The sequence below is a fragment of the Mesoplodon bidens genome (genome assembly GCF_964165515.1).
Source record: "Mesoplodon bidens genome assembly, contig: HAP1_SCAFFOLD_92, whole genome shotgun sequence".
Classification (NCBI taxonomy): domain Eukaryota; kingdom Metazoa; phylum Chordata; class Mammalia; order Artiodactyla; family Ziphiidae; genus Mesoplodon; species Mesoplodon bidens.
In genome coordinates, this window is record NW_027672608.1 from 1,142,273 (window position 1) to 1,165,960 (window position 23,688).

The 23,688-nt window shown below is 41.9% G+C and overlaps 2 protein-coding genes across 4 annotated transcripts in view; both read right to left on the minus strand.

Moving 5' to 3' along the window:
- Positions 1-23,688, minus strand: part of LOC308609906 (dual specificity protein kinase CLK4-like) — a 287,013-nt gene that overhangs the window by 83,629 nt on the left and 179,696 nt on the right. The window lies entirely within an intron of this gene.
- On the minus strand, positions 1,869-23,682 carry LOC308609925 (uncharacterized protein). 3 transcript variants are annotated; one of them, XR_014014370.1, is made up of 5 exons: positions 23,000-23,682; positions 21,858-21,945; positions 17,844-17,970; positions 16,786-17,675; positions 1,869-4,339 (listed from the first exon to the last, which is right to left on the minus strand). XR_014014370.1 is itself a non-coding variant. In XM_081259204.1 (2 exons), the coding sequence occupies exon 2, from the start codon at positions 3,549-3,551 to the stop codon at positions 2,772-2,774; it is 780 nt and encodes a 259-aa protein (XP_081115330.1). In that variant the 5' UTR covers positions 3,552-4,339; positions 16,822-16,932; the 3' UTR covers positions 1,869-2,771. The 3 variants fall into 3 exon arrangements, 2 of the variants coding, with proteins under 2 accessions (XP_081115330.1, XP_081115329.1); XM_081259204.1 differs by lacking the exons at positions 17,844-17,970; positions 21,858-21,945; positions 23,000-23,682 and having other exon boundaries at positions 16,822-16,932; XM_081259203.1 differs by lacking the exons at positions 17,844-17,970; positions 21,858-21,945; positions 23,000-23,682 and having other exon boundaries at positions 16,786-16,931.

The following is a 23,688-nucleotide window of genomic DNA, read 5'->3' on the forward strand; positions in this document are numbered from 1 at the left end:
ATGTTCTGAAAATTAATCATGAATTTACATTTGCATTTGGGATTCAAATACTAGATGATAGCAAACACCACAGAAATGGAATATTGAATTTGATAAGTCTCATGGCATCATGATTATGTTTGTCACTCACGAGGTTAAAGTTATAATAGTAAATTGGGGTTGAACTGTAGAAGTTGTTACAAACTAACAATAAATTGAACTTTGATATGTGATGCGGAAAAGGTGGACATCATGTATGGCTGCAAGTGAGAGCTGTATTCGCAAGGAAGAACCTTCCCAAAGAAAGCCACAGCTGATCTCATACAAGGTTTTGGGAAGCTTCGTTCAAGGATTGGTGGATTTTCAGAAGCAGGGGTGTTTATTGATTGACAGACTTTCAATTATGTTAGTGTGATCACTGAAATAAGGCGGTTATTGACTGGCAAACTTTCAGAAGTATGGTCACTAGACTGAGGTATCTGCTGACTGACTTGTCTACAGGCATGGGATAGTAACAAATTGGCTGACTTTCAGATGCTGCAGTCTCTTTAACTTGCTAACTGTCAGAAGCATGACCACTGTTGATTTTCAGAGCATGTGTACTGATCCAAAGTAATCTCTAATTAATGGTGATTGCTTGCTTACAACTTGAGACTTTGACAAAAAGAAGTCTTTTCCTTTCTTTAATATGGAAAAGAAGACTCTCAATTCTTATTTACCTTCTCCTACAACCACCCCGCCCCCCAACTTTGGTCTTTCCTCAGCCAAAAATACGAGAGAGACTATAAGGGATTGTTTCGGTCTTTGTGGAGATACAATTTTCAGCTAGCATTGCCACCTGTCATTTATGTGCCAATTACTGAAGCAGAAAAATAGTTTCAACTGCTCGATTTTCATTACTGGGAAAAAGCACAACTTATTACAATAAGGGTGACCTGACAAAATCAATACAGGATGCAGTTCAAAATCATTCAATACGAGACATATCCAGTATACACAGGATACCTGGTAACCCTACCTTCAAGTCAGCTTAGCCTTCTCATTCACCAACCTCATCTGTTTGCTTGTGAACACCATGACTTGTTTCTAATCCATTATCTTGTCTCCTGTTCTCCATATATGCTATCCCTGCTCGAGTTTGGACTCTCATTCACCTATCACTTGAATTACCATAGCCCAGATTTCTAGGCATCAGTCTATACAGCTTTAATACATACTAAACACACCCTCTATACATCGTTGCCAGAACAATGTTCCTTGCTTAACATTTTTAACTGACTCCATCAATTTCAGGATAAAATCCAAACTTCTTTTCGTGGCAAATAGGCCCTTTGTGTTCTGGCCTCTGCCTTCTACTCAGACTTTAACATCTTCCATTCTCCTGCTCATTAGTTCTATACTTGAGTTTCCATAAAGGTGTCATGGTATTACTCACCTCTACCTCTCCTATTTGGAATGCTTATCTCATCCTCTGGAGAGTTCTTATTATTCTTTCAAAACCTGGCTCAGGCATCATTGCCTCTGGAAAGCTTTCTCTGATGTCACCAGGTTTCCTTGGTTACATTCAATCTCTCCTTCATCATGTCCACATCTCTACAACTTTCTTGCACTGCAACATATTGTCACAACCTATCTATCTGCCTGTTAAAACAACCACACTTACATACAGTGACATAATAATTTGCTTTACTCATCTGATAGTCCTCCATCCCCTTTCCTCCATTCATGGCTTCTTGAAGGCCTGTGACTTTTTTCTTAAAATTCCCAGTGTGCAGCACAGTACCTGTCCCAAAGCTGGGACTCAAACAACCAACCAAACAAACTACTGAGTTGCTTATAAATTACTCCTTTTGTTTTCTTAAAATTGTTTGACACTAGAGAACACCAAGTAGGAAAAACATACTCTTTATTTCATGAAGTGATTGATGTACCTTCCAATATTTTGGCACATATGCTAGATTCATTAAACTACTTTTGACAGCCCCTTCTGCTGTGAATTTAGAATATATGTTATTAAATATATATGTATAATATATATTAAATATAATTTAATAGCTTTAAACTTGAAAATTGCTTATTTTTCCATTTAATATACTTAAGATGACAGCTCACAGTATATAGCATGTATAATTTCATAATAAATGACTTCAGAGAAAAAAATAATTCTGAGAACAGAATTAAAAATTGTTTAGAAAATTTCCAATTCACAGCAATTACTAGAAGAACAAAGGAAGAGAACAGACTTTTATTTCTACTTTTAAATGAAATCCATGCACAAAGTATGACATCAAGTCAGGAAAAGGACAAACCCCAGAAAGTCAGAGGTAGTTTACAATTCATTTTTAACTTTCATTTGGTCCTTTTCTCTAAAAATGTATAATTTCTTTGACCACATCTTTTATATACTATTACAATGTCAGTTATTTTTTAAAAAGTATTAAGTTTACAGTTTAACAGGAAATCCAGTGCACACTTCCCCTCATCACCCAGATGTTTACAACAATGACATATGATATGCAGCATGCGATGCTGTAGAGAAAACAATTATTTTACAAATATCCAAAGTCAATGTCTCCAGTCAGGAATTCTTCATTTTAGGTTATTATAAAGTGTCTGATAGGACTGAACAATTTTCACTTTTCTCATTATCTATTACATAAGTTTATCCTTGGAATCTATTTTTTGATGACTAAATCATAGAATGGCTTTTCATATCCATTATATTTATTACATCACTTTCATGTATTCTGATAAGCTTTGGTTTCAGAATGTCACACATGCAAACCTACTTTCTAGGGGTGCTCTTCAATATGAATTTTATGATGATTAGTAAGAGATGACCTGTGATTGAAAAGTTTCCCACATGTATTACATTCATAGGGTTTCTCTCCAGTATGAATTCTCTGATGGGCAATACATGATGAGCTTTGTCTAAAAGTTTTCCCACATGTATTACATTTGAAGGGTTTCTCTCCTGTATGAATCCTTTGATGTTGAATAAGAGCTGATCTTTGGCCAAAAGATATCCCACATTCTTCACATCGATATGGTTTCTCTCCTGTGTGAATTCTCTGGTGATTACTAAGGGATGAGTTACACCTGAATGTTTTCCCACACTCATTACATTTATAGGGTCTTTCTCCAGTATGCATTCTCTGATGTTGAATGAGAGCTGAACTTTGTCTGAAGGCTTTCCCACACACTTTACATTTACATGGTTTCTCTCCAGTATGAATCCTTTCATGAATTATAAGTGTTGAGTGGGAACTTAGGGCTTTACCACATTCATTACAATTATAAAACTTCTCACCAGTATGAATTATTCGGTGTCTGTTAAGTCGTGAAATAGAAGTGAAACCTTTTCCACATTCCTTACATCTATAAGGCTTTTCTCCAGTGTGAATTCTTTCATGTTGAATAAGAGATGCACTCTGACTGAAGGCTCTTCCACATTCACTACATTTAAAAGGTTTCTCTCCTGTGTGTATCCTCTGATGATAATGAAGGGATGAACTAGACTTAAAGGTATTGCCACATTCATTACATAAATAGGACTTCTTTCTGGAATTCATTCTCTGACATCCAGGAAGGGATGTGTTGCAACTAGATGCCTTCCTACCTGGATTATATTTATAGAGGTTTTTTCTCCAGCATGGATTTTTTGATGTATAAAAAGGCCTGACCTTCTGCTGAAGGATTTACCACATTCTTTACATCTATAGGATTTCTCCACAGTGTGTGTTCTTATGAGTTTATAAAGGGATGTACTGAGAGTGAAGGCTTTCCCACATTCTTTACGTATATAGGGTTTCTATCCAGTATGAGTTATTTGATGTCGAATAAGAGCTGAACTTTCGTTAAAGGCTTTTGAACAGTCTTTACATTTAAATAATTTCTCTCCACTATGATTTTTCTCATGTTTTCGAAGGGATGAAATATTAATGAAGGTTTTCTCACACATACTACATTTATAACGTTTCCCGGCTGTGTTGATTTTTTTTGATTAAATAAATTGGAATTCTGTTTGAAGCTGTTTCCTTGTATTTCACATTTTGGTGGGTTTTTTTCTCTGGGAACCATCTGTTGCCCAACAAGGACTGACTTTGGGCTGAAGTTTTGGCCAAATTCAGTAATTTTATGTTTTCTTTCTACAGTGAGGATTTTTTTTTGTGAGCGACTGAAACAATCTGAACACTTTCTTTTTTCTTCTGCTTTTTCTCTAATCTGTCTTCATATTTGCAGGGGTTTTCTAATTTGAAGTCCCTGGGTCCACTACTTTTGGATCTTTTCATTATCAGCTCCTGAAATGAAGAACCTTGTGTTTGAGTTGACTTTGTGGTTTTATAACTGTTCTTCCATCCTGGAAGGGAAAGAAAAAACTGAAGATGTTCCATGTGATACAGCATTTGGCTACTGAGACTAAATGTATAGACTGAATATTGATGGTATTTAAATAAGGTCTTGGTATATGGCCAAAATCAGTAAGAAGAAAAACTTAGGAGATTTAAGCGGTACAGAGAAACAATCAACAGGAGTTGAGAACAACGGGTTGGAGAAAAGATTAAAGAAACCCATTTAAAGAGGGTGAGTGTAAGAGTGATCATAAGAATTGGCTAATGGAAAATGGAGAAGAGGGATTCAAAGGGGAGCCATGAATTTGAATAGGCAGCCTGGGATCAGAGTCCAAAGCCCATGATAGAATCCTAAATTATCTTCATGACATTTTTCTTCTTTGTGTAATCATTCCTAATCTGGAAAGTCTTCATCCCTTTTCCCTCATGCCAAATTCCTTTGCATCCTTCAGATTCAGTTCAAAAGTTAACTCTGAGTCCCTTCTTGACTGTGAGTTTCCATAGAGCATTCCTGTTATTATAGGCACTCACCACAGTGTTAAAAATATATATCTATATATTCTATATATGTAATTATATTTATCTATAGCTAAATATTTTTCACTTTCCTTTTCTACCCTAATGTTCTCTGCAAGCAGATTAGCATGCCCTCTTCACCTACAGATCCTCCTAATGGCATCTGAATTATACACAAAATGTTTGTTTTGTTAACCTTCCTTAATAACTTATATATACCTAATTTGAACAATGTCAAATAATCTCAATTATTTATATATTAATTTCATACACACACCCACAGACACACACAGGATTCAAGACTTGCATGAGAAGTTGCCTTCCAGGACAGTACATTATACAAGCAGTGGGAGGGTTTCAGAGCCAGTTCAAACAGGAAGTAATTACTGAATTAATCTACAGAGGTGCCAACAGGTAGGCATGAAGCCAAAAGTTGCAAGATAAGAAAGCAGCCTTGCTCATTTATCAAGCAGGAGATGCTATGCAAGCAGCATAGAAAAGAGTCAAAGATCAATAAGACAGGAATAAACATAAAAAGGTAAAAAGGGCTAACATGATAAGGTGGTAAAAAACAGAATTAAATTCAATAAATTTTAAAGTTGGGTAAGGACACAATTCATTAAATATTAAATTCTGGTGGGGAATAGGTATACATATATTTTGGCATTTTCTCCTGGGCTAGAGTAACCATTTAAAGGGCTCCTTTGCAACTCACTGTATTTTGAGATTCCTATCTGACATTCACTTTCTCGCCTGTTTACAGATTCTCTCTGCTTGGTGAACATAATATAGTCTGCTTTTCTCTTTTCTTCTACCACTGTTAACTTCTCAGTTTCCTTCATGAGTAACTTTCTATTTCCACTTTAAAACTGCTTTCCCTAGGGTTTGGGATTTTTTCCCCCACTCTACACACCCTCTCTAATTTTATATGCACCCATCTTTACTATTTTTTTAAGGCACTGATATTTGCCAAGCCGAGCAAGTGAGAATAACACTCATTTTAAAATACATATATAGATAAGTATCAATACATCACTCATTAAATTAGGAACCACATCTTCTGGAAGAGACCATAATGTGCATTTTGTGTAATAGCTCTTTTTCACTTAGCCAATCACAAAACCTATCTGCTCTCTAATCTTTACTATTTGTTGTAACAGAAAGAGGAGTTTTTTATTTTCTGTTCAACACCTTTCAATTTCCTTGTCCATCTAAGTCTTGCTTAAGTGATCCAAATTTCAATAACATTATTTGGGCACAAGTGTGGGAGGCAGTGGTAAAAATGGAGTACTTTCCCTGTGAACATCAGTCATTGGTTCTAGGTTACTACACGAGCTGGGAAGGAGATAGTAAGATTCCAAAATTTTGGATTGTAGTTTATAAGGCAAAGTTAGAGACCCTGCCTTAGGTCTGTATGTAAAGACTGCAGTTTTACAACCAACAACTTTACTAGAGCCCTGAGCACTGGGCTCGGGTACCTAAATGGTACTCTGTTTCTCATGCTTTACTGTTCCACCATAGACTCCTAACAAGTCTCCCCACCTCAAATCTTGCTGTCAATTCAGTCTCCACACTGTAGCCACAGTAATCTAAAATCCACATCTTACCATGTTGCAAACTTCTGTAAGATCCTCCAACTTATCTTCAATGATTTGTATATAAGTAAGGTCCAGAGTACTTAACATGGTCAACAAGGTGTTTCATGATCTGGCCTTCATTCGCCTTGGTACTCATCTCCCTCCCCTGGTTGCTTGCCATGTATGGTGAACTACATGCAGTTTCTGGAGCACTACATTTTTTTTTCTTATTTTGTTATCTTTGCATATGCTGGAGACATCCTTTCCATTCACAAATATTTATTAACTGCCTACTATGGACCAGGTAATGATCCACAACTGCTGAGCCTGTGCACCTGGAGCCCGTGCTCCGCAACAAGGGAAGACATCACAATGAGAAGTCCACACACCGCAACAAAGAACCCACGCTTGCTGCAACTAGAGAAAGCCCGTGCACAGCAATGAAGACCCAACGCAGTCAGAAAGGAAAAAAAAGCTGAAGAACTGAAAAAATCACTTAGGCATTGTAATACTAGAGGGCAAGAAAAGGAAGAAAAGCAGAAGAATATGGTGGTCCAGAGGCCAAAGGAAGAAAGTACTCCAGTGAGGAGGCAATGATCAACTTTGTTAAACAACTTAAGAATTAAAAACTTAACCCTGATTGTGCCAAGATGGAGACTGTTTGGGATTTAATAACTGCTTTTCATGGAATAGTAAGGAAGAAAGCCCTAGTGGAGTGCACAGAAGAAACAATGGGAGGTGAGAACATGGAGACATCAAGTATAGAAATGCTTTTGAAAAGTTCTGTTTAAAGGAGAATAGAGAAACAGGACATGGGGAGTTTTTATTTTTTAATGGAAGTAATTATAGCTACAAGGGTCCATACCAATACTGGGAAACTCACCTCAACTCTACTTCAAGTGCCAATGCCTTAGTCCAGAATGGGACTAATAACTTAAAACAGTCATGTTTCCCAATGAAGGGGACATCAGTCCTGGATTATGGACATCCTAACTGTTCTTTATGGTCTGCTTAAAGTTTTCTGTAGGTCTAAGATATGTCTCCTGAAGCGCAGTTCAACTTTTGCTCTCTCCCAGAATCAAGCCTGGCCCTGAGCTAACTCATGAACAAGGTTATGACTTAGGTCAGAAGTTTAGAGAACAGGTGATTTTGCCAATGACCACCACCCTGACTAGTTCCTGTCATTAGGTCTAGTTTCTCCTCCCTTGGTGCTTATGAAACTCTGTCTCTCTTCAACCTTCTCTCCCTAGATGATTTCATCCACTCCCACACCTCCTATCTGAATGACTATCCTGAGCCTCAAAACACTTTACAGAGGTATTTCCAGCTGCCTGCTAGACTCTTGAGTATTTTTCTTCAAATTCAGCTTGTCCAAATCTGAATCCAGTGCATTCCTTTCAAACTCTTTTTGTGTTTCCAAGTTCTGAATTATATCATAACTTCTTCAGCTCCTTTGCCACGAATTCTTAGTTTCATCTCAGAATCTTCTCTCCCCTGCATTCCAAGTCTAGTCAGTCATCAAATTCCCTTGAATCTCTTCACTAAGATGTCTCTAAACAACCATTATTAATACATCCAAGTTCAGCATCTCCTTACTCAATAGTGACTATTGTTATTGACCTTCAAGTTGATCCTCTGACCTGTTTCTCACCTTTCTAGTATTACTTCCCACTGAACTTAACCTTCTTACTATATAGAACTCCTCTTATTATTTCAAAAAGCACTGACTGCTCCTTATTTACTTCATTCATCAAATACTTAAAAAGCACCTACAACATGTCAGGCTCTATCTTAGGCATGTGATCCACAAGACATTCCAGATCTGGTAATGAAAAGAAACAGTTAACTTCTTTAAGGAGCTCCCAGTTTGGCATTAGAGACAAAAAAGGAGAAGTGTGGTCATTTATACAACAAAACCACAAGACAGAAATGGATGAAAATGTGAGCTTACAACAACATCCAAACTACCCTCAGATAGTAGCAAGTACAAGCTGGGAAGGCGTACTAGTGGTGGCCAGAATTTGGGGGAAGAAATGTCTAAAATGGGATTTTAAAGGATTAGCCATAGATTAGATGGAGGGATAGTGTGAGGGCTAAAGGCAGCATCAAAATCTTTGAACCCAAGCCAACTTTCCAGACCTATATCCTTCCCACCTTATCCTACAGGTGGTCAGATTCAAAATTATTCCTATAAAAATGTCACATGCATTTGCAGTCTCATAAGGTTTTCTAGAGTCAGAGAATTGAGGGAGCTATATGCTGAGAATTACACACAACACCACGATGGGGGCAGAACTACACATCTGTAAATGTATTCCAGAATGCCTGTGTTGGTGAAAAAGAGAAATGCTGTTTTAGAAATTCTGTTGTTGGTAATTCTGATTTTTAAAGCTTTTTATTATGGAAGATGTTCAGCATGTACAAAAGTAGAGTGAATTGTACAATGAATTGCCAAGCCAGCATCAACAATCACTAATGCTGTTTCATCTATTACCTTACTATGGGTTGAATTGCATCACCCAAAAAAGATATGTTGAAGTCCTAATTTCCAATAACTCAGAATATAACCTTATTTGGTAAGGTTAAGTAACTTTGCAGATTCAATCAAGTTGAGATGAGGTGATTAGGGTAGGTTCTAATATGACTGGTGTCTTTATAAAAGGGAAATTTGGACACAGGCAAGCACAGAAAGACCATGTCAAGATACCTCAGGGGAACACCAAGTGACAAGAGAAGCAGAGACTGGAGTGATGCAGCTGCAAGCCAAGGAACAAGGACCACTGGCCACATCCAGAAGGTAGGGAGACGCAAGGAAGGATTCTACCTGGAGTTTCAGAGGGAGCATGGTCCCACAAAACTGTGAGACAATAAATTTCTGTTGTTTAAAGCCACACAGTTTGTGGCACTTTGTTGGAGCAGGTGAGAAAATTAATACAACTCCCTTATGTCTCTTTCATTAGCATATGCTAAAGTACACTAATTCCGTATTATATCATTTCATCAATAATACGTCAGAACACATTTCTCAAAGATAAGAACTCTATTTGTAAACATAACCACATATTTTTATTATAACCGCCAAAATCAACATTATTGTTTGAAGTTATTTTTGCCTGTAAGGTATTAATTACATGTTCTTCACCCAATTCCAATGTGGTGGTGTGGGGGGGTGGTTTCCACATCAATAATAAGCAATTCTTGGATACCAACTGGGTGTCCTCAATTCAGCTCAACTCTGACATTATCTACCTGGAGATAGCATCATATTGCACAGGATAAGGGTTCAGTCCTACAAGACTGCCCCCTGCCTCCCTCAGACACCAGTCACAAACCCAGGTTATCATCTGTACTTCTGACCAACTGGCTATAAATCAGAGGTTCCCACGACCCCCTTCTTACATTTGGTTAATTTGCTACAGTTGCTCATGGAACTCAGAGAAACATTCTGCTTACTAGATCACCAGTTAATTATAAGAGGATATAACTTGGGAACAGCCAGATGGAAGAGATGCACAGGTCAATGTATGGGGAAAGGGCATGGAATTTCTAAGCCCTCTCTAAGTACACCACTCTCCCCAGATCTCCACATATTCACCAACCCAGAAGCTTTCTGAATCTGTCCTTTTGGGTTTTTATGGAGGCGCCATTATACAGGCATGATTGATTAAATCATTGGCCACTGGCAACTAATTCAACCTCCAGTCCCCCTCCCCTCCCTGGAGGTCAACTTTCAAACCTCTAATCACATGATTGGTCCTGGCAACCAGGCCCCATCCTAAGATAGGGTCCAAAAGAAACCTCATTAACATAACAAAGACACCGTTGTGGCTCTCATCACCTACGAATTCCCAGGGTTTTAGGAGCTCTGTACCAAATATATATGTCTTATTATAAACCATAATATTTATATAAATCACTAAGGATCTTTATTCAAGCTGCTGTGATTTAAAAGCATTTGAGATTATTTTTCTCTGTGACTAAGCCAACAACCTGAAACACAATTAGGGTCATTTGTTTCATTTTGCTTTCAATATTTATGGAACACTTTTTCATTTTTGTTTAATCTTGTTTTATAATTTATAATTTTTTTTTTTTGCGGTACTTGGGCCTCTCACTGTTGTGGCCTCTCCCGCTGTGGAGCACAGGCTCTGGACATGCAGGCTCAGTGGCCATGGCTCACGGCCCAGCCGCTCTGCGGCATGTGGTATCTTCCCGGACCGGGGCACGAACCCCTGCATCGGCAGGCGCACTCTCAACCACTGCGCCACCAGGGAAGCCCTATAAAACATTTTTATGGTTCCAAAGTCAACATTATAAAAACAAGGTACCTTAAAAAAATTCTACATTCTATCCTTGTTCTCTCAATCCTTTTTTTTTTCTTCCTTCACCTTATAGGTGACCATTTTTATAGATCTGCTTTTATCCTTTTTTTATTTGGCTTCTCTATTTTTTTTAATATAAGCAAATATACACTTTTTCTTTTTTGGTATCTCCTCCTTCCTTTGATAAAACTCCTACTCTCACTGTTCTGTTCTGCACTTTCCCCTACTTAGTAATATTATCACCCCACAGTGGAATTTACAGAATTCTTCCTCATTCTTATTTAAAGTGAGAATTCCACCATGAGAATGTCCCTCAGCTTATTCAACCAGATTCCTTTGATGGACAGTTGGATTAACTCTAACTGTAATACACCAGGACATCATATGGGTACACGATAAAGGTACAGCTTTAAACCAATATCCATATTGCTAATTAGAAACCATAGCATTTATAAAATTCTAGCCCAAACTGGACCCAATGGGCTAACATTATCCAAAGCCACATACAACCAAAATCACCTCTTCTGCCAGCCAAGAAGAGAGCTAGCTGAAGGCCGTAGAACTACTCCTTAGAATGAGGAAGCTCTTTATGTACTGACATGGAAAGAGTTTCAATATATATCAAGAGAAAGGGGCAGAATAATGTGTGCTGTATAATATAATTTGAGTGGACAGAGAAAAACAAGAAATATTTGTTTATATTTGCATAGAAGAGCTCTCCAGCTACTGCCTCCTTGTCACATCTCACCTTGTCGTATCCCACACATATTCATCTCCTCCTGCTCACTCACCCCTCATGGGCTCCATTCTGGCTTCTGTCCTTACCATTACTCTAAGGCAACCATGACCTTCATGTGACAAAGGCAAGATGCTCTCTTCAGTCCCCACCTAACTTACCTCTCAGCAGCATCTGAGAGTGACCCCTCATTTTCCTTCAGATGCTCACTACCTAAGCTACAGTGACCCTGAACTTACCTCCAAATTCTTCTCATGTTCCACCAGCTTCAATCTCCTTTGTGTGCTCATTTTCCTCTACCTGATCTTTAATCCTTGGAGTTCCACAGGTTTGAGTGCTAGGGCCCTGATTCTTTTCACTCTGTACCCTTTCCACAGGCCAGCTTCATCTACAAACATACTCTAGGCAAGACTTCTCTACTCTCCATACCTAATTATACAAAATCCAGCTCAAAACAGCAACTTGAGTGTCTCAAAGACAGCTCAACTGAATTTATGATTATTTCCTCCCCCCAACCTGTATAACCTTTTTGTCTCTGTAATTGGCACCAGTTCTGAATCAAAACTTTAAAAGGCATCCTTCACACCTCTCCCTCTGCTAATCAATTACCAAGACTTGTTTATTCTGCCATCTAAATATGTCTCAAGTTCATCTACTTTTCCCTACCTCTACTGATACCATCCTTTATGAGACTTGACTTCAATGACACTAGACTCCCGAGTTTCCTTCTATAGTACACCTTACCCTTGTCTTCCCTATGGGTTCATTTCTCTCTGCCTAGCCATGAAATGCCAGAGGTCCTCAAAATTGAGTCCTAGGCTCTTTCTTGCTCTTGCTGTACTCTGAATCCACTCCACAGACTAACTCAAACTCAACCACTGTTTCAATTATCTTTAGTGACAGGGTCTCCCAAATTTACATTTAATGCCCAGGGTATATTATAAGGGGTGGAACTCCAAATCAAACAGGCTATTTGACATCTCCACTTGAATAACTAGGTTAACCAAAGACAATTTAAGTCATCCAAAACCATATTTATACCATCCCCCAAATCTGATCTCCTAGCACCACTATCTCAGTGAATGATATCACTGTCCATCCCAGAACAAACCACAAACCAAACACGCATCCTTGACAACTCCATCTCCTCTATCTTCCATATCTAAACCATCTCCAAGTCCTGTTGCTTTTATCTGCCAAATATCTCTGCAACTGGTTCCCTGTTTTCTGTCTCCATCACGACTACCTAACCAAGTCATTCATACATTCACTAACTGGAAGCTGACTCTGACCAGACACTATTTTAGGTACTGGGGACATGGGAACAAATGAAACAGACAACCCAGCATGGGGGAATTTACAATCCAGAGGAAGAGCTGATAATAAATAAATATGTACTATTTTGCAGTAATAAGTACTCTGAGAGAAAATGAAGCATGGTGAGGGGATAGAGAATGTGGAGGACAAAGGACCTGTGTCCTGCGGAGGACAAAGAACAAAGGATGAGCTGTGTCTAACTGACAAAGTGCCATCTGAGCAGAAACCTGTATAGTGTGAGGAAGTGAGTCAAGTGGGCTCCTGGCCATCAGGAAGAATGGTCCAGGAGAGGAAAAAGCAAGTGCAGAGGCCCTGAGGTGGGAGCCTGCTTGGCCTTCCTGATGAACTACAAGGAGGCCAGGGTGATTAGAGTTCTCCAATGAAGGGCAGAGAGGAAGGAGGTGAAGGCGAAGAGGTAGCTGGGGCCAGACCACAAAGGCCTCTGAGGGCCACGCTGGGGGCTTTGGATTGTGTTCTATGTGATAGAAGCCACTAGAGGTTTTGAGCATGCGAGTGAGATGACCTGATCTATCTTTTAAATAGACCATTCTGGCAGCTACAAGGACAGTAGATGTTGGTGGCAGGAGAGGACCGCAGGGGATGAGAACAAGACTAAATCAAACATAGTAAACAGGGCTACAGAGCATTTGGGCTCAACTTTCACCTTGTAAGAAATTCACTCCTTAAAACCACTGCATGTTATCTCATTAGGCTGCTGCTATAACCCCTACAGCACCTTTCTGCTAATTAGAAAACGACCCCTACTCTCTGTGCAGATGAAGCCCCAGCAAGTCTTGGGGGGGAAGGCAGTCCACAAGCAACCCCTTAGCTGACCACCCTTCCAGGTTCAGTCTGCCCTGAATTCTTGCATAAATATAACAAAGGAAGAGAAAAAGACAAAGAAAGAAAAATACCTTTTCATTGGAGGTAACTGTTTACCTAGATCATCCCTGAATTTTAAATTTTTTTAATAAAAGAATATTTTCATGTTGGGTGTAAATCAAACTCATGAGACGTTCAAGTTGATTGAATCACATTATTCTTATTTTATATATATATATATAACTGATATACATAATATGCCAGAATAGTGATTAGACTTTGGACTCATTTCTTAAGTAACAGATTCAGATGAGACGTGTACCCTTTGAGCCATTTCCTCCCATCTCTCAACATGAAACATACAGATCCAGGGATGACAGTTTGTTTTCCCTTTTTGTCTTGTTTTTCCTATTTGTGAGTAGTTTTGAAGTGAAAATTATATTTTAAAAACACACTGGGAGGCAATTAGAGGTTCTAGGAGTCCTACCCTGGAAGCATAAGCTTTTCTGTCACCGGCTGTTCAAAGGGTTGGTTTTTGGTTCTGGTCTAGAGTTAATGATTAAGGTACTTCCAAGAAAATCCAGGTCCCTCACCTAAGCTCACAGGGAAGTGAGCTCCCCTTGGAAGGGAAACTGTTCCAAGGGCACTTTAGTCCAGGCAAATGGGAGACTTGCCAGGGGTGCAGGAGACGCCAGCACACCCAGGACGCCCCACCTGACTGTCTCCTTTGACCAAAGAGAGGAGGTTCATCCCATCAAGAGAAATGCACACACTGCTTGGCTCTGATGGCCTTACTTCCTCCAGACACCCACTCAGAGTTTTCCTTCAGGGACAGTTTCCCAACCCTGAGAAGGACTTGACATCACCACTAGGTGTCTTCAGGGTCTCTCTGGACAGCTTTCGACTCCAGTCATACTTTCTATTCAGTTTAATCCAACTAACACTTCACTCAGGAAGGGGGACTCCTCATGGATCAGAGGCTCCCGAGGCAAATGGAAAGGGAACAATTCTTCCGTCTCTTCCTTTGATCTTCCACGCCATACTCAGTCCACACCTGATGCCCCTCCTAAACTCTCCACTGGTTTCCTGCTGCCTGCGTTCTCTGTTTACTTTGTGGTGGTCTCTAGCAGTTCCCACAAAATTAGAATATTTCTCCCAAGTGACAGTTAAAAGATATAAGGAGAGGTAAGTGTGGTTCCCACCTCAAAAGATCTCACATTATACGGGGAAGAACGAGCTCTACTATAGGTGTGGGTGCTTTAGGGATCGAGACAGCCTGTCCCACAGCCCTTCTGCTGGGCCCGCATTGTGAGGGGTCATCACTGACTCGTCTGGACCCGACAGCAACCTCAGACAAGTCCTACTACGTCTATGCCAGGTGGCTCCACATTGGTTGCAGGCTGATCCTTGCAGAACATAAACCTGGGCTCGTGGCCAGGGTACTTCAACTCCTCAGAGGCTATGCCTGGCTCTCAGGTCCCGGCCCCCTCTCCCTGCTCCCGTCTCCACACACCGGCTTCCTTTGTCTGGACTCTCGGACATGCTCTTCCTGTGCCTGAATGCTTCTCACAATGTGGGATCCGGCCCTTCCTTGGGAAGCCTTGCCCACAGCACCCCTCCTGTTCCACGTTCTCACAGCACCTGCGGCTCTTCCCCCGAGGTCCTCACCGGAGGCTGTCATTCCACAGCCCTGTGTGTGATTAGCCTCCCCCTCCACTGAGCTCCGCCAGGGCAGGACCTGCATCCTTCTGTCCAAGGTTGCACTGCTGTTTATCAGGGGACAGGAAAGCAGTGAGCGAGGCTTAGAACCTGGCTCCCCCAGAGCCCTGGCCTCCCCAATTCCACAGCTCTCAGTCCTCAACTTCCATGACAGCCGAATCTGCCAATTTTCTCCTCTGGCGACTTCTTCTCAGGCTCAGCCACAGATTCTTCCTTCTTAACCCACCTCATAAACACTGAGGTTTCCTGGGACTCTGTCCTCTCCTCTGTTCCCTCATCTGCTCAGCTCAAGGCTTCAAATGCCACCTTTGCACTGATGGCTCCCTGACCTCCCTGTTGAGTTCTGACCCTGTTTACCTTCTACAGCTGTCCACTGGTGACCTCTACCCATATTTTACTAACATTTCAAATGAAACCCATCCCACACCGAACCTGTCCTATACCCTTAATAAAGGGACCTCTCCTCTTTCCTGAACTCACTGCACATGCCTCCCTCCAGGTAATGTCTTGCCTACATTATGGAATAATCTCCAGAAGGTTCCCACCTCTAGTTTTTCCTCACTTCAAATCTAGGACCAACAGTGTTTCCAAAGTAACCATTCTTATTTAATTGAAACTGTGTAATAAGGACTCATGAATATATTCTCTGTGAAAATTTTAATAACATTGCATGTAACTAAAGTCCCCTTTCATCAATGCCCATTCTCAGTCCCAATCAAAATGTAACTAGTTACCAGCTTAGGTGTCCCCCGACCTTTCTCTTGGCACTTACACGCACATAATGCATATAGACAAACACCCACGTAATTTTCTTTACACATAAATGGCGATATGTCATAATAATGCACCATAACTTGCTTTAGTCCTTCACATAGCTTGGAGCTCTGCCCACACCAGTGCTGCTGCTTTCTGACTGTGGTGCTGTGTGCCAGTGTAGGGACCCACCTCAGCTTCTTTAGCCTTTACTGAAGGACGTTTAAAGTATCTCAGACTCAGACTATTTTTTCTAAAATATCAACAACCATACAACTCTTCTGCTTGAAACTCTTGAATTATTTCCAGTCATCCATGGACAGTTCCCATCCCCAAGAACTGTACCAAAGCACTTCATAGTGTGGCCCCCACCTGGCTCTCTAATCTCATTTCCTTCCTCATCTCTTTCTTTTCCCATATACCCTGAGCTTCAGTCTGAATGAATTATCTGCAGTTCCTTAAATGCACTAAGTTTGCTGAATGAATGCATGACAATGTAGCCCTCCTCTGAAACAACAGGAAATCACAAGAGAAAAGATCCTGAGAAATTCACTTGTGCAGTAATTATCAGAGAAGAAGAGGAAGCTTGTGACTAGGGGCCTTAGCATCCCTTCTCCAAAACTTCTTCAGTACTGAGAACATGCAGAAAATACCCTGACCAACATCTCCGAGTTGCACATGCACTCACTTACCAGACTGCTGCCTGCAGAGATTCCGCACCCACTCACCTAGAGAGGAGCCTCCAGGGCTTTCTTTCTCTACCTTCCAGGGATCTTCTCCTTGCTGCAACAGGGAGATCACCTCGGGTTTGGAAAATTGGAGTCCTGCTCATAGACCTAAAAGAAGGAAAAAAAGAAAAAGACTTGATTTTGCCTTGACACAAAGAGGTATCTGAGATCTGAGCAGAAAACTCAAAGGATGATACAGAGAACTTCTGTGGGATGCTCCAGTTGTGCCCCCACAATGTGAGGGGTGTGTTAGGGTAAAAGCAAGGGGCAATGTAACATTTAGTTGTATGTTAGTGAAGTATGATAAACATGCAGACTTGATTAACAGGGTGCTAATAGCTTTCTATACAAGAGGGAATATGTATATACTGTTAAATGTATGTTAAATGTACAGATTAAATTAATATTTGTAACAGGTATCTGTGGAAAGGATTATGTACCAAGTAGCTTGTTTAAAATGAGAAAACACTATCTGACTCCCTTTGAAAGATGGCAGCAGTCAGCAAACTATGGGTCATAGGCCAAATCTAGGCCACTGTCTGTTTATGCATGGCCCTTGAGCAAAGAATGGTTCAAAAAAAAAAAGAAAAGGAATACGTTACAGAGACTATATGTGGCCCACAAAGCTGAAAATATTTACTCCCTGGCCCTTTACAGAAAAAGTTTGCTGACCCCTGTAAAAGAGAATTGAAAAAAGCCAGTGTTGGGTCAAAGAAAAAGGTTGAGGGATGCTCTCTGTTAAGAGATGAGCAAACACATCATAGTTCAGTCATAGTGGGAAAATGTTGCCTGCAGTGAGGGAATTTCTAATGTGCAGCTCTGTAGATTGTCCCATCCATGGGGCAATTCCATACCTACAAGGGAGAAAAAGGTTTTCAGGTTTATTTATGGAAATCCAGTTTGCACAGTGCTAAGGCAAAACTCAGCTAAAGTTTTTAATGACCCAGGGCTTTTACCCAGGAAATCAGATGCTGAGGTATCCCAATTTCTGAACTCTGTATCTACAGGGAAAATTTCCTTACCCAATGAGACAAGGTTACTATAGTTCTCCAGCATCACATCTTGGTACAAGTTTCTCTGAGACGGAGCCAGCTTTCTCCACTCATCCCGTGTAAAGAACACAGCCACATCTTCAAACATCACTGACACCTGTAGAGACAAGCATCTCAGCTCACCCAGGACCACCCATCACACAGGGTGAAAAAGGCGGCAGTGGGGAGTAGACGAGCTACCATGAAATGCTTCTATATTATTCTAGGTTCTGAAGGTTCCAGGTCATTTGCTTAATGAACAACTGACCCATGACAAATAGATACTGAGTAGCAGGAAGTATGAACCAGGCCCCGAGTTAACTGCTACAAGAGATGGGTGGAGGTATTAAGGCCATTAGTGGGAGTGTTAATTAGAATAATCTTCCTGTTGGCAATTTGATAACATACATTAGAAGCTTTAAAATGTGCATACTCTTTAACTCTCCAATTACTATATTTGTTTGATAATGAACACTGAACAAAAATGCACATGCAAGGACATTTATCATGGTGTTAGTAACAGCAAAGAAATGGAAACAACCTCAATAATCACTGAGGGAGCTAGTTTAAATAACTGAAGGCACTCTGTGCTCCCTAAAGCTTGAGGACAGTAATAATGGAAATTAAAATAGCTATAATTTATTGAATGCTTTTTTCAGGCTAAGTACTATTCTTAGAGCTTTATATTAACCTTTAGTGTATATCTTTATTTTATCTTCACAACAACCCTATGAAGAAGGTACTATTATTGTGTCCATTTTACACAAGAGAAAACAAAGAGAAATTTATCCAAGTCACACAGCTGGTATGAAGGGAAAACTCACTCCTCCTGCATGTCTCCGCTACTCTTAATACAACACTACTTCACTACTGACACCAGATGTGGGGGGTTTTCCACACACCAAGCAATTGTGGGACACCAGCTGGGTGTCCTACAATTAAACTCAATTCTGACACCTGAAGATAGTGTCAGATTCCCACAAGACTGGCCCCCTTTCAATGTCAATCACAAGTGCAGGTTGTTACTTGTGCTGCTGACTGACTGGCTATAAATTGGAGGTTTCTACAACCCTCTCCTCAGGTTTGATTAATTTGCCAGAGTGGCTCACAGAACTCAGGAAAACATTTACTTACTAGATTACGGGTTTATTATAAAAGAAGATATAGGAACTGGCAGGTGAAAGAGCGGCACAGGGAAAGGGTGCACAGCTTCCATGCTCTCTCAGGATTCACCATTCTCTCTGACTGTCTACATGTTCACCAACCTGGAAGAACTCTGAACCCTTCTGGGTTTCTATGGAGGTTCATTACATAGGCATGATTGATTAAATCACTGACCATTGGCGACTGATTCAGCTTTCATCTCCTAGGGTGGTGACAGATGGATAAGAGGGGTTATTGGGGGGCAGGACTGAAAATTACAACACTTTAATCAAGGTTGGTTCCCCTGGCAATTAGCCCGCATCCTTCGGTGGGGTACAAAAGTAACCTCATTAACATAAACTCTGCTGTGGATACAAAACACACCCATTGTGCCTTCATGGCTCTGAAGTAATTTCAGGGATAAAAAGCACATATTACTAACCACTTAGGAAATCACAAGGGTTTTGGAAATTATGTGCCAGGAACAGGGACAAAGACCAAATATATATTTCGTATTATAAATCACAATATCACAGCTGGTCAGTGGTAGAGGTAGAATTCCAATCCAAGGAACTGCCTCTCAACGCCTATCTCATAGGGTTAAGTAATAAATGATAATCCATACAATGGAGGTAAAGAGTAGTGATGGTAGCACAACACTGTGAACGCACTTAATGCCAATATACTCAAAAATGGATAAAGTGGTAAATTTCATCTTATGTATATTTTATCAAAATAAAAAGCTAACATGATAAAATAAAAAATACATACATACATATGTACACACGTACATAAATAAATAATAAATAAATAAAGGTACACAGACAATTATTCTGAGGGCTGCATACCAAAGGTATGACCATGATTATCTCAAGATGTTGGGGTAAGAGTGATTTTACTGTTTTATTCTCTGAGATTTTTAACATTAACATGCAGTGCATGTATAATAAGATAATTTATTGGCACATGGCAGGGAATACAAGAAATGATCTTTGCCCTCAAAAGAATTTACAATCCAACTGGCAGACAAGAAAAACACGTGAAACAATTTGAACAAGAAAAGTGTCGCTGGACAGGACCATATACTATTTCCTCGTTCAATCCTCATTTTAGAGATGAGAAACACAAGGTCCAGGGCAGTTAAGACACCAGGTCACATACTTTACCAATGGCACAGACAAGACGATAACTGAAGTTTTCTTTTAACCCAGCACTTGGTAGGTATATTCTCTCTCTGGTCTTAAACGTCCTGTCACTGAGTTTTACACACAAGTCCACATAGTACTGATGTATCGGCAGCAGGTGAGGTTAGGGAGAAATGTCACATAGGACTCACAAGCAGGGATGGAGAAGATTCTGGGTAAGAGAGCAGCCTGGCTCTGTTGGAATGGAATGGGAAGGGCTTAGAAAACAGTAGCCCAAATATGCAGAGGCAGGTCCTAGCCACAGTCTCAGAAGATCAACCACTACCACATTTCATGGGTCCAAAAGATACACAACATCACATTGCAGAGAACTCTGGTCATTTGGGAGCCAGGCCTGCCCTGTGTTCTGAAAGATGTACCAGAGGAAAGGCTGGATGATAACTAACATGAACTTAGAGGCCAGACATACCTGGGTTTGATTTCAGGTTACCTGACTTCGTTGAGCCTCAGTTTCAAGTGTAAAATGGGGGTAATAACTTCTGCTTCGCTATGAGAGTGAGAACAAAGGTGAAGCCCTCAGGATATTCCCCAGCAATGTTAACTACTATTGTTAGATGAGGATGAGTAAAGGAAGGACACTGTATAGTCATTTCTATCTACCAACAGTAGAGAGATAGACATCATGAACTAAAATAATATCGTTTAGCTACCACAACCACCACATATTGAACATCTACTATGTGCCCGGCCCTGATAAGAATGCTTTCCATGCACTAACTCCCAGGATCCTCTCATCTACCCTCTGAGGTAGGCCCAGTTGTTGTATTCACTTTACAGGTGAAGAAACTGAGGCACAGAGAGGTAAGAAACTGAGGCACAGAGAGGTGGAGTTTTTTGCCCAAGACCCATTAACAGCAACAGAGGAGATGGGCACAAACCTGGCCATCTGGCTCAAAAGCCCCACTGAGGAATCACTGTATACACTGCCTCTCCACTACCAATATCCCATGAAACTCTCACTGCTGCTTCCTGAGGAGTCTTCTCTCTGCTCTTGGAGTCAAGAGACCTCTCCATCTACATCCCCACCAGCATGGCTATCCTTTGTTCACACAGTGGCTCACCTGGATGGGGTCCCACCCTCATTCTCACAACATAAAGATGAAAATGGCAGGTCAACATCAGTTTTCAAGAGAGTGACAGAAGCAAGGCACATGATCCAGAAAGTTAAGATGGAGAAAAACTAAAAACTATGGACTGGGAAAAGCCTGGCGAAGGTATCATGAGGATTTCTCAGGGGCGGAAAGAAAAAGAAAAGCATTCTGGCCAAGGGTAGGGATGGGGACACGACTGAGCAAAGGAGACAGGTCAGAAAGGAACTCTGCCAAGTGTGCATGTTTGTTTGTTCTGACCCCATGTGGTATAAGACATGTGACATCTTACCTATCAATTCAGTAATCATACAGTGAATTGAGATTAATGAATAAAAGAATGTCTATTAGAAAAAAAAAGAGAAACACAGGCCATGGATTGGGGGGTTGGAGGCAAGCATTCCCTATGCAATCCAACATCCACCAGGGTGGACCAACTCTTCCAAGGCAGAAGGACATGGGCTCCAAATCCTGGTGAAGACTGTATTGGGGAGAAAACTTCAGTTTAAGGGTAAAATAACAAAAAAAAAACCATCTATCTCTAAGACCTGAGATGGCAATGAACTCACCTGAGACCTTGCTTCCCTCTGTTCAGTAGCCATGTCCTCTTTCTGGGCAGTTTCACCTTAGGATGGGAGAAGTCTCCAGAAGCCAGATCTGAGAGAAGAAAAAGGGAACCAGGAGGAAGCCCCTTCTGCTTTCCACCCCTCAGAATCAGCAGCTCTGAAACCTTTATACCACTTGAAAATGATGCCAAGTGCCCCCAGAGAAGGAAGTCAGAAGGAACGAGGGCTAGACAGGACCAGAGAGAAGGGCTGGGTCATCCTGGTCCAGGCCCAGCTCTTTCCCTGGCTCAGAGGAAAAGTCCTAGGACTCTATCAGCAGTAGCAGCAACTCCCTAAGCCTCACCGCATGCCAGGCACTACCTATCAATACATCATCGAGTCCCACAGCACAGTTGGCACTGTCAGCACCCCATTTTATAGATCAGGAAACTGAGGGCAGAGTGGGAGCAACTTGTCCCAGTCCACACAGCCAGGGAGGGTGGCACCAGGGTTCCAAGCACCGCGGGCTCCAGAGCACCTGCTCTAACCTCCCTGCGTGCATGTGACAACTTTTCTCCACCTCAAGCATTCCCACCCAATTCCTCCCCCTCCTGTCAAGGAAACAATTGCCAGATTTCTAGAGAAAGCTGCTTTGAAAAGGGAAAACATCAGCTCTCCTATGGCGGGGAGGGGCTGCTGTCTTGAGGAAAGGGCACATTAAACCAAAGACCTGGGTCCAGTCCTGGCTCTGCCACTGGGAGAAGCTGGCGACTCACTTCTCACGTAAAACAAGCCTGTCACTCGGGAGTGCAGGGGTGATGGTAAGGGGAGGAAATAATTTTCTCACGTTCACTGCCAGCCTGAAACAAATTCAAATGCTGGCAGGCGCTGAGCAGGTAGCGCGCTGGGAACTGGTTGGGAAGAAGCAGGAGGGTGGCTGGGTCTAGCCAATGGGGACGATGTGTCCGACCTGTCTCGTTCAGGGGCACGTCAGTGGGATGGCTGGGTGCGGCAGGCGAACAGAGCCAGGGGTGCCCGGCTCTCGGCCCGCCGGCGCCCACAAAGACCCGGCTCGCGTCTCTTGGGCCTGTGTCCCATGCCCCGGCGACGGATCCTCCCGAAGCCCGGTCCTCCCTCCCGCATCCTGCCTACCCCCCGCCGCTCACCTCGCCCAGGCATCGGGGGTTCCGCGGGCCGCAGGCTGGAGGCTCCGGAACTGCCACGACCGGACAGAAGCTTCCGCTGGGGACTCCACGCGGTGCCGCCCTGGCGGACCTCTGGCGGGTAATCAGCTCAAGCCAACGGCCAACGCCCGACGCCCGACGCCCCACGTAACTCCGGGAGGGGCGGGGCAGGGACAGTCGCGAGCCCCTCTGGGAAATGTAGTCCATGCGAGAACAAAAGATTCTGGGAAATGTAGTTCTTCGAGCTTGTCTGCGAGGAGAGCCCTGGCTGAGCCTATCACTTGTCCAGACCCCATTCTGGGTTCGTGGTCGAGCTCCTTGGGCTGCTGGCTCCTGGGTTCCCGGTTCTTCCAGGAGGAAACCGAGGTTCCTACAGGGCAGTCACTTGTAGCTCTGCATCTGCGTAAATGAGAGCAAGGCAAGTAGACAACCGCCAAGAACAAACCTATTTCCCCGTAAGTCTTTCAACAAGAGTGTATGGAGGACTTCCCTGGTGACTAAGTGGTTGAGAATCCGCCTGCCAATGCAAGGAACACGGGTTCGAGTCCTGGTCCCAGAAGACCCCACATGCCTTGGAGCAACTAAACCTGTGTTCCAGAACTACTGAGCCTGTGCTTTAGAGCCGGTGAGCCAGAGCTACTGAGCCCATGTGCCACAACTACTGAAGCCTG

Coding starts and splice junctions, on each gene's coding strand:
- LOC308609925 (XM_081259204.1), bottom strand. CDS start 3,551: ATGAATTCCAGAAAGAAGTCCTATTTATGTAATGAATGTGGCAATACC.